This window comes from Arachis duranensis, chromosome 4 (genome assembly GCF_000817695.3).
Source record: "Arachis duranensis cultivar V14167 chromosome 4, aradu.V14167.gnm2.J7QH, whole genome shotgun sequence".
In the NCBI taxonomy this organism is placed as follows: Eukaryota; Viridiplantae; Streptophyta; class Magnoliopsida; order Fabales; family Fabaceae; genus Arachis; species Arachis duranensis.
This window is the reverse complement of record NC_029775.3, coordinates 1,155,035-1,166,756: the sequence shown is the minus strand read 5'-3', so window position 1 is coordinate 1,166,756 and position 11,722 is coordinate 1,155,035. Positions and strand designations below refer to the sequence as shown.

The window sequence follows — 11,722 nt, the reverse complement described above, 5'->3', positions numbered from 1 at the left end:
ATACTATCCAGAATAACCATCCGAATACCACGGATAATAAACATCTCATGTCATAAAATCACTCATCCCAAAAATTTAAGCTAATTTTAAAATATTAACAAAATTTGCTCAATTTCTCCCTCTGAAACTTTGGTGTTATTCAAGATATAGCCTGTGCACAAATAGTGCCTGAGATAGATATGTATCCAAATTAATTTAACATAACAAAATCAATAATTATCCCTAATATTATTCTAAGTTTTATTATTTATTTTAATTAAATTTAATTTATAAAAAAATTTAAAATTCACCAAGAATCAAACCATTAACCTTTCGGATCTAAAACTCTAATACCATGTCATGAACCCACTCATCCCAAAAGCGTAACCTGACAAGACAATGTAACACTAATGGTCATATCTCTAATACTTCCTAAACCTCCATTGTACGCATTGTATGTTAGGCCATTGGCTTCATATACTTTCTCTTTTCAATATTTCATGACATCTTATATTAGTAACATACAGGACTTTGAGCGCGACAATTCTACAATGAAAAACGTAAAATAACTTAATACCCATAAAAAATGAAATTACTTTGACAGAACGTTCTAAAAAAAAAGATAATTTGCAAAACTCATTTTGGCCCTTGGAAACTTTCTATTCATCCTGCCAGAGTGCCAGTTATAAGTAGGTATAGTAGCATAAAGAATACAAGTATACAAGAAAAATCTCCCATGGCAAAAAATGAGAATAACGGAAATCAAACAGAGAAGTAGCCGTCGATTTTGCTTCTTTAAGTGCAAGGCTGAATTATCCGGGAGATACACCTGCAAAGCCTAATAATTCTCAAATATCCAACTCCCACACTCTGAGCTGCACTTCTTACTTGTGATACAAGGGACAAAGGCGAGTCATGTTCCATGCCGGTATGACCAAGTATTTGAGATGGAAGGACCTTTGCAGGATAAGCCCCACTGCTCAGACACAATATGTCCAACCAATTAGCTTCTTTAATAACAAAAAACAAATAAAACTGATCTTCCGAACAAAATTATTAAATAATACTAAACACGTTTAGAATTAATGATAGAAATAAGGATTTTCATTTAATTTTTTGAAGGAGGGGGGGGGGGGGGTCCTACCACTACTAAAGTCCATGAAAACTAGCTGCAAATCAAGCCGTTGACCTGCAAAACGACATACATTAAGTGAAACTACAATTAAGTCCTTATCAACATGATCAAGACTCTCAAATTGCAAGGATGTAATTCCTATCAAGAATTTTAAGACTTTTCTGCATATAATTGGGAATCAAACTCCAGAATTCAGAAATAGAACTTTCTTTACCAGAATGTGAAAAGAACTTTGCCTGGACCAGATTTCTAATTTCTATGCGAGATAACTGAACCTCCTCAACCACATCTAGCAAATTACTCAGAAGTGAACTAGTTATCTGCATACAATAGCAGGTCAATGATAACAACAATAAATTTCAGCAGAATCCAGCATTCATCCATTTCCTACTCTGATAATTGCATGCTACAAACTTGTAAAAGCAAGCATTTAGCCGAAGAAATTGAAAGAAAAATGAAATTCTAACTAGAAACGTAATTGCTTGAGCCTGAGATTCTTCTGGCCAGCTACCAGTATTATTAAATAAAATAAAGAAACAAACCCTCAGCCAGATAAAGCAACTAAAATATTAAGGACGCAAGCTTTCTTAGATTGTACAACCTAGCCCATGCGAAAGGTTTGACTAAGATATTATAAACCCCACTTACAAAAGAATGCATGGTCAAGGACCGTCCATACTAAAATCTAATTTATTAGAGAACACAATGGTTTTTATATCAAACATACCTGTCAAACAAACTTCCTTTTGGCTTGAAGTATGAAATAGATACATCGATGCACCTGTCTTGCTCAAGTCTTTTATTTATAAAATGCTGACTCGAATAGCAATTACTTGAGCAGTTGAGCTTAGTAAGTTGAATAAGCCCAATTTAGGCAAGGAAGAAGGGAATGCCAATTGACATTATTGGATATTATGGCGGAATACCTTCAAAATCAGATCTCAATTTCAAAAGAAATTTATCACTCAGTAGTTTCATGAACTTATACTAAAGGAAGACCTTCAGCAGACAAGTTCTCAAACAATATCAGTGCATCCCCGTATCAGTTTTTCTATTGTTTTCTAATAGTTCTGCAGAGCCAGCATCATCAAAACCTTTCTTGGTATACCAAACGATATCCAGCTATTACTCCTAATCAAGCTTCTGAACACCAGAGGCCCTTCCCGAGATCACCCTATGGCTGTTGATCCAATACTTGATTCATTACCAGCTCCATTACAGCGTAGTTCAGACATTTATGAACCCCTGATAAGTATGGTTTTTCTTCCATTTTTTATCCATGACAGCAACTTTGGCATATGTTTCTATACCTTCATCCAACAAACAGGCAATCAAACTTGAACGTTGGCAACAAGCTATATTGAACAAAACTAATAGCATTGGAAGAAAATCAAACATTGGATGTTGTTCTATGCATCCATTGCCAAGATGACTATTGTGCACACCATTCTTGCCATTATTGCATCCAAATCTTGGCCTTAACACACCAGATTGATGTAAAGAATGCATTCCTCCAGGCTGACCTTAAAGCACATTCTTTATATGGATTGAAACAGGCACCAAGGGTATGGTTTGAGAAGTTCTAAACAACACTGACTGGTTTTTCTTTCATACAAAATCAGTATGATCCAACCATTTTTATAAAAAGGACTTCTAAAGGAATTGTGGTATTCCTTGTTTATGACATGACATTGTGGTGATGGGCTCCAATCAAGAGGCTATCTTTGAAATCAAGCAACAGCAGCATTCAACTGTGATGACCAAGAAAATAAATAAATAAACAAATAAAAGAGACACTAGTGGCCACATTTTCTCACGCACTCGTTCTTTTTTTCTTGTCCATTTCTTCTTCTCCTTTCCCGAGCTTCTACCTTTGTGTCACCCATTTCCCTTCTCTCCTCTCTTTATACCCGCTTTCTTCTTTGATATGCGAAACTCATCTTGTTTTTCATTTTATTACTCTTTCTGCACTGTATTAATATTATATACCCATCATTTTGTACTCTATTATTTTAGCTTAAATCTTCAAAACCCCATTTGAAGTAGCCTAAGCTTGAAGAGGAAAATCACTCTTATATGTAAGTTTTGATGATTACTTGTTTTAAGTACTTAAACTAATATTTTCTTAAATTTTGATTATCTCCTGTTAAATCTTGTATCTGTGGGATCTGCTATGCATTCAAAGAATGCCTGAAACCCCAAGATATGTGAATGTATTGATTGAAATTATGTCTGGTGACACTACTCGTTTTTTCCTATGAAGTCCATGTCTGAGGCTTGCTAGGTACGAATGTCTCTATGCACCAATCATGGCTAGACCAAGTCATGACATCAACTTTCAACAAGAAAGATCTTGAGCATCTCAATTTTTCCTTGGGGTTAATGTGAAACATAGAAGAGATAAAGGTTAACTTCTACCAGACCCATCTTTTTACTAAAAGTTGGTTGGTAGTCTTATATATGTAACCCACAGTTGACCAGACATCTCTTTTGTTGTTCACATAGTAAGCAAATTCATGCAATGCCCAAATTTCCATCTTTCAGTAGTGCACCACATTATGAAAATACCTAATGGCTTCTGACTGCAACTTGAAGCATATAGTGATGCTGATTACACACAGAAATCTACCTGTTAGTGATGCTTCCAGGTGATGCTCCAATTTTCATGGAAATGCAAGAAGCAAGACTGTCAGACATCCACAGAAGTAGAATATCAGTGTATTGTACTTAGCATGTTCCGAGGTTATTTGGTCGCCTGGTGGTATTTCTAATCTGGGTTTCTTACGAGCTCAACCAACAACACCCCATGCTGACAACACAAGTACCATCCAGATTGCAAACCACGAATGGACAAATTAGAGGTAGATTGCCACTAGATCCATCAGGCATTTGACCACCAAGTTATCACTCTACCTTCGATCTCCACGTCCATTCAAGTGGCAGACATCTTCACAAAATCCTTGCAACGTAGTGCCATAATTTCCTACTTAGCAAATTGATGCTCATAGATTTTTCGAATATCAATTTGAGGGGGAATGTCATTAGAATTGACTGGATATTATTGCAGAATATCAACAGAATATCTGCCATTATATTAGCAGATATCCCAGCAGAGATTTGCTCATTCAAATCTGCAAATTCTGTGGGATTACACATCTGTAGTAATCAAACTCCATGGTATTGTGCATCTATAATTATGTAATAATATCCTACATTAGGCTAGCCTACCTATAGGTTAGCATTTGAAACTGATGTGTAGTTGTGTACTTACTCTATATTAACTGTGGCTGAAGACAAATGATCATTTAGTCAGCAGTGTGTGGGCAGCGTGAGGTGTGGAGAGTTCACTAGAGGAGATTTCAATCATGTGAGTGGGTTAAGTAGGAGGCAGACCAGATTTGAAACTAGATCCGAGAACCTAGAGGCTGAAAGGCTCCTAGGACTTCTATCTTTCATTGTCATTTACATCTTCTGCAATTGTTCTCGTTCAAAATGCGGAAACCTTGCTACTATTTGGGTTTTAAACATGTATTCTTCTCATCCTTGTGTAGGACTGTTCAAATAAACTGGTTGTTAAACTGATCCGTAAGCATACCATTACGAAAAAAAAGGGCCTGGTTTTTTAAATAGTTTTAAAACTGAACCAATAATTTTTTAAGTGGTTCCAAACCTGTTTCTAACCAGTTTGAAAATGTTTACACTTACACATCTATTTCAAACACTCCCAGTCTAACAGAAAAATAAATGAACCACTATGCACTACCCATCACACACCATAACCCTGAGTATGACTGAATTTGTGGTAAAATGTGCACAGCAGACATTCATCTTTACCACAAATCTAGTGTACAAAACTAGTAGGAAGGATAACTGAATGATTAGAAAAAAGTTGGGGTTAGCGTCAGATAGAGGTGAAACAAGCACAGGTACAGGTTGATTCAGGGTAACCAAGCAAAGACATCCCTCTAAGATGAAGAAGCACTGCCCAAGAAATATTGCTCAAGAGTCAAACTCAGGTGGCAAACCAGCCAATGATAGAGAAATAATTCCATTCTGCTTTCCAGAATCAATAGCAAAATTTGGAGAACTTCAACCAGGCAACCTTAATATGCCAAATAAGCAAGATGTAGACTAACCCAATTTTTTAAGATTGAAATTCTTAGATATAGCAGCATAAAATAGCTTAATACCATTATAGGAATAAAATGTAGAACCTACTGGTCTTAGATCACATCTAAGAGTTAAATCATTAAATGTACAAATATCAAACTAGTATGTAGTTAAAAGTGTTAAACTATGCCTATTAGCATAGGATGGTGACAGTTATCTCATAATTATAGTGGCTGTAAGTGTTAGTGTGTTACATTCCTAAGCAGTTAGCCAAGGCTCAGCTACTATCCTCAGCTCTTGGCTTTAACTATAAATCACATTCACTAAATCCATTCTCCTATTGGTTTGCCTTGTTTATATCAAGCATATTAGCCAAAAGAAAAGCAATTTGTGGACCAATCCTTTTAAAAGGGGAAAATATGAATACATAACTAAACAAATGGAGTAATTTACCTGTGTTTCTTGTCCCAAACTTATTGAATCTGTGCATTTCTTAGTGGTACGGGTATTTAAGACAAATTCAAATGCAGAACAAGCATTGATGTCAGGAAAAGTCTGAAACGAGACACTTCTCCATATTAGAAAATAAAAAATTATGAATACTGAATATTGTAATAAAACATTGAAAAATAAATTACCTTCATAATGTTCACATCATTCAATTCGTTTGAAGTTATTATGCTAGGTAGACTAGCATTTACTGCAAACCTAAATTCCACCAAACATATACTTAATGCTTCAAGTAAAATAAATAAATCATGGAAAAAGAAATCAAATATGGCTAACCTCTGGATGACATAACCACAATAGTTGAGAATAATTTTGTAACAACCATCTGTGTGCTCAAAATCTTCAATAACCCATTGCTTAAAGAAAAGGTAGAAGCAAAAATCTTTGTCAGGTAATGGTATCTTTTATATATAAAACACAAAGTATATATATATATATATTTGCAAGCACAAAAAAAATGTTGAGAGACCTTAAAACTCTGAAATATAAACTTGTTAGACATTCTCTTCTGGATATAATCACGAACAAATTCTATGGTATCAATATAGCTTTGAACCCCTTCAATCTTGCAAACACTATGAAAGAATTCACTTAAGGATTTTGCTTTACAAGTCAAATTTTCAAGCTCCTGCCTCAGTTCGATCACCTTTTATCAAAAGAACAAGCATTAAGCACTAAAATATCATCAATTGAAAAGAAAAAGCAAACAATACATTAAATCTATCATAGAGTTGCACCAATGAACCACAGAGAAACTAGCAACAACATATAAGGAAAATACATCATACTTTCCAACAGGAAATTCACAAATCAGGTGAAATACTAAATTAAAATATTTCTTTATAACAGTGATCTGTTGAAAGAGAGAGCACAAGTTATATGAACTTTACGGTTTTAATTACGCACCTTAACTGTTTTCTGGCTTTATTTTCATACTAACAACAGATTTGGGAAGAAACTTGTTAGTATCTTAGAATATCTAGATATACTGTTAGTATAACATGGAAATTTTAAGAATATCAATTATCTTCATGAAATCAGTGGTCCCTTTCTATTTACGAAGTAATTATAAGAGTTGTCGCTTATTTCCTTTATTTTTCTTTCTCTTCTCTCCTTCTTTTCTTGTTTTCTTTTTTTTTTTTTGGTAAAAGAATATTATTAAATTGGGGAAAAGAACATTGCAAGAAGACAGGAACTTAACAGGTCCTCGAAACAATCAGAATATAAAAAGATAAATGAAGCGTAACTTTCTTAATTTAATATGTCCACGAAAAAAAAAGGTCCTGTCAAATTATCATTGAGCTTTAGGGGAGATAGCCTCATATTGAGCTTTTCCCATAAAACCTGTTAATCTGAATTCTGATTTAAGGATTTCTGGAAAAGACATGTACTTTTTCTGGATTTCCCCACACAGCACACATTAGGGGAGATAGCCTCATATTTCCTTTATATCTCTATTCTAACTTGTTTCTAACACAAAATAAGAAACACAAATACACACTATTAGTACTACACTGTCCTTGACTATCTGAGCTTAGTGTTGCAAAGATGATAGTGTTGCGTTACATAAGTAGATGCACTGATCAAAACAGAATTAAGAACAAATACATTATAAAAATTGTTGGGACAGCACCATTATTTAAAAGATAACACAACGAGTTTGCTTGGGTGCATCATTTTGATAGGGATTATTAAAACAATTGCATATGTATATATCCAATCAAAATACCTGACATTTTCCCTCAGAATTGAGCAAGCTAGTAGTGATACGAATATCATTAGCTTGAGTGTCCACTGCCACACTCTTAGATAAGGATGCCATGAACCGCAACTCCATTTCCTTAGACTCCTGAAGGCCATGGTTCAACTGCTGTACTTTTTTCTGTAAACAATGTAATTTAGTACCACCACCAACCGCAGGTGCAGCAAAACATCAAGATGTAAGATAGAATACCAGCAATCTGTCACGCTTCATACGCATTAACTGCAATTTAGCCTTCTCATATGATATATTAAGCATCAGCATTCTTCCTTCAACATATCTGCTAGGTTATATAATCTATCATTACAGCAAAACTGTTCCACAAACATAATGTGAACCATTTTAAACTTAGTGATGCAGTCAAAGAATGTACCTTTTATGTCTAGAAACATTTTGGGTATCGGCTATTTTCTTCTGAAAGGAAAACAAGAAACATGACCATAAGCAATGAGACACGTCAAATTAACATATTGCATATTGTCTTAATATTTAATATAATCTGTTCTAATCACTATAAAATTCAAGTTTGCCCACAATTAAACTGCAAAATGCATTAAACTTGACTAAATAATGTAACAGACCTGAGGATGAATGTCAGAACAAAGAAATTCACATTGCTTAACTTTCTGCAGATGAACAAGAATTTCTTCCAGCTTGCATATCTAAATATTGAGGATAAAATAAATAAATTACTGATACAGAATATTGATGATAAAATATGCATGAACTGTATAACAAAGTAAGCAACAATATCCACAATTTTATTTGAATGTTATTACTTCCTAATTCTACATTCATGACTTACCAATCGTAAATTTAGCTTATCAACTGACGGAGAAAGGAAATGTTGTGTGCTCCCGAGGAACTTCTTGAGAAACTGCAAAGTACTTTAGAAGTTTAAGAGGCTCTAACGAAACTACCAAAACTACAATTGATTCTTAACATAAAAAAATACCCATACATCAGCCCAGTCATTCCATGTCTGATCTCTGAGCTTCTTTCCACTGCTCATGTAACGTCTTTGCTCTGAATTAAGTTGTATATCACTATTCCCAATATGGACCTCTGGACTTCTTATAATCCTCCCAAATTTGTCTTTATTGTCTCCATCACCTGGTAATTGTATCTCAATACCCTTTCTTTTCTTCTCAAAAGAAAACTCAAAGCCAGGGTTGGTAACAGGGCTCAGAGCTACTTCGGATGCCCCTCGGCAGTTGTTGTCAAGATGGCAATGACCATATGAGTTATCTTTATTAGACAAGTCTTGCATATTACTGTTCAGCAGTTCACTCGAAGACCCATAAAGAGATGGCGACAGAGTTGTAGTTTCTTTGCTAGGAGTGCTCAGAAAGAAAACCATATTTCTAGGACTCTCAGCTGGTTTTCTCTTGGATGCACTCTTAAGAAGCATGAAATCAGTGACAAAAATGAGGATTAAAAATCAAAAAAACTGAATGGTCAACATCTTAAGGCAAGGAAAGTTTGCCTTCCAAAAGGAGTTAGCTTTTTAGATTGGCTAAGATTCCTTTAGACATATCGAGTACATTTCACAAGGGTCAAAATTTTAATTTAACACAGGAAAAATCTAACCATAGCGAAATTGGGCAAACTGAAATAGATTTCGTAAATTTAAAGCTTTTGGAATGAGATGGATTAAATATCTAAACTTTATATCAACAAAATCTCCCATCAATCATTTAATATATGACTCCAGATGCCCCTCAAGTTACTAATGATTTTCAGAGACATTGTCTTTATTACTTCCATGAATCATGACTAACATAAATCGCTTGCATTTTACCTGTGAAATCATACAATCTGTACTAGTCTTTACACCGTTTTTAAACCCAGACAACCCAAATCCATCAGCTGCTGCATCTGAGTTGCTCTCAGCATCTTGCCCTAAACCGCTATTAACAGATTCATTATGCTTTTTCAGCTGCTTCAATTCATGAGAACAAGTCCTTTGGCATTCCACATGTTGTGATCGCTTCTGGTTCAACAACATCACAGGAGAAGAAAATGGATTATCATATGTAACACTTGCAACATCATCTTTTCTTTTCTCAACTGTGCTATCTGTTTGGTCAATCTGCAGGCAAGAAGCTGTGATTTCCCCAGTCTTAGAATTTTTGCCACTCTGGAAGTCAACAGAAATCAAACTAAAATCTTGCTCACCCGTTTTTGAGTCAACAGTCTGTTCATTATCAGTTAGCATCGCAAGGTTTCTAAAAGAATCAATCCCATGGGAATCTGTGATGATCGAACCTTGATTCATCCTATTCCCTTGAGTTAAACCATAGAGGTGCTCATCAGAAGAAGCATTTCGTGTTTCAACTTGATTGTATTCACAATCTTTTTCATTAATGTCAGACATTTGTCCTCTGTCTTCAAGATTACTTCCCTTCACCTGGGCAACACCATAACCAAGTTTTGATTGAACTGAGTTGCCCATCATTAGTGGAGTTCTTGCACTATTAGCAATAAGAAAGTCCAACTCTTTATGGATTGCTGCACTTGCATCTTCAACAAACTTCTTGGTTTCCTGCAGAAGGTAACAAGTATCACCTAGTATGCATTGTAGTTCAAAAGATGCCCCCACTAGATGCGATGACAGCCACAAAATTATCATCATAAACTATGCAATTCTACGATCTTATGGCCGTGTTTGGTTGTCCATAAGAGACATGACACAGTGCCACACATTCACCGATTGATTGCTATGACAGATTTTCAACGGACACGGTGGTATACAAATGGACACTAAATACGTATCCTTCCAAAATGTTTATACACAGATTCTTATTATAATTTTTCCCTTATTCTTTTCTCATAAATTTTATTCTTTTCATTTTTCCAATCCTAACAGCCTCTTCTCCCTCCCCCTCCCTCTCACCTCCTCCTCTCCTCCCTCCCTCCATTATTGAGCCTCCTCTCATCCTTCCTCTAGACTTCTTTTCATTTCAGGGATATTGTTTGCTCTTTTGTTGACTATTGATGATTTTTGGTGGATGATAATGAGTATGTGGTAGTGGTGGTGATCGATGATGGTGGGAGCCAACTGCTACTGCTGAGGGTACAACAGACATTTGGTTATGATTGAGAATGTATTGTTTTGTCATGTACTTTGTTACCAAACAAGATGTAAAATTTGTGTTTCTTGTGTCCATGTACCTTTGAGTCATTGTCTCTATGTCTTCATTCTGTCATGTACTATTAAATAATAACCTAACAACCATGCTAGGTTTACCCCAAAATCAGCCACTAGAATAGAATACACATAAAAATACAAAGTAAATACTAAAAGTTAATTAAACTAAACATGTATTTATACGCAAATACATGATGGCTGATTTTGGTGTGCAAATAGCATTTTTGATAAACTAATTACTTATGAATAAAAGGTAAGTGTATTTTGGGGTACCAGGGAGTGGCATGGAATTGCAGATAAATTTTACAGAAAAGGTATCAACATCATGTGACAAAATGCAAATCAACATTCAACTAAAAATGGTCCTTGCCTTGATTGAAGTATCAGGAGTTTTGATTTGGTGAAGGGAATCATCTGCGACTGTATCATGTTTCCCAACTCTACCCATAGCTGGACCTACGTTCGGTGTGTCTGCAGCCTCAGAATCATGGATGCCATGTGGCTGAACTGAATCATCGACACCAGTATGATTCCCCTTGTTGTCTAATAAATCACGGATGACTTGATCAACTGGAGAGCTAAGCCGTGACTCTGCAGCCTCAGGATTCAAAGGGGAGATGGCAGGCAAATCCTTGCTTCCTTCTACAAGGATTGCGTCCAAAGTAGGAGAGAGTCTGTCATAATCGTACTTCTGCGGGTCCAACCCAGTCATACTCATGTCACTGGAATCTCTACAGCCATTCACGGGATCCGTAGGTACTCCGGACTGAGGAGACTGCATCTTGGCTTCCGAAAGAACCATAAAACATCCAGTAGTGGAGGCTGAGCGGCCGGAGCCTTGGCTCGGCAATGTCTCTTCAAACTGAGGACTGAATCTCGAGGGCGTCTTCAAGTCTTCAAAATCCGACCTGGCAAGACTCCGGTAATGCAATGAAAAGGCAGTTGAGTCCATTGTGAGATCATCAGATGCAGCAGAGTCCGGCAAGCGTTCGGGTCTGATGAAACTGGACGACACCGGACCTCGAAAATCATCTTCTGCACAATGGAATGGAATGGAATGAAATAAAACACGACG

At 35.9% G+C, this 11,722-nt stretch overlaps 1 protein-coding gene across 1 annotated transcript in view; it reads right to left on the bottom strand.

Moving 5' to 3' along the window:
• Positions 1-1,061: 1,061 nt before the first annotated feature.
• Positions 1,062-11,722, bottom strand: part of LOC107482342 (uncharacterized) — a 10,961-nt gene continuing 300 nt past the window's right edge. Inside the window, exons 2-15 of the mRNA XM_052260136.1 lie at positions 11,018-11,719; positions 9,298-10,041; positions 8,458-8,895; positions 8,302-8,373; positions 8,078-8,158; positions 7,870-7,910; positions 7,689-7,776; positions 7,464-7,616; positions 6,204-6,383; positions 6,011-6,090; positions 5,863-5,932; positions 5,678-5,779; positions 1,329-1,434; positions 1,062-1,168 (exon numbers count right to left, since the gene is read on the bottom strand). Of these exons, the coding sequence (XP_052116096.1) occupies positions 1,062-1,168; positions 1,329-1,434; positions 5,678-5,779; positions 5,863-5,932; positions 6,011-6,090; positions 6,204-6,383; positions 7,464-7,616; positions 7,689-7,776; positions 7,870-7,910; positions 8,078-8,158; positions 8,302-8,373; positions 8,458-8,895; positions 9,298-10,041; positions 11,018-11,719 (2,964 nt within the window). The remainder of the gene's footprint in view (positions 1,169-1,328; positions 1,435-5,677; positions 5,780-5,862; positions 5,933-6,010; positions 6,091-6,203; positions 6,384-7,463; positions 7,617-7,688; positions 7,777-7,869; positions 7,911-8,077; positions 8,159-8,301; positions 8,374-8,457; positions 8,896-9,297; positions 10,042-11,017; positions 11,720-11,722) is intronic.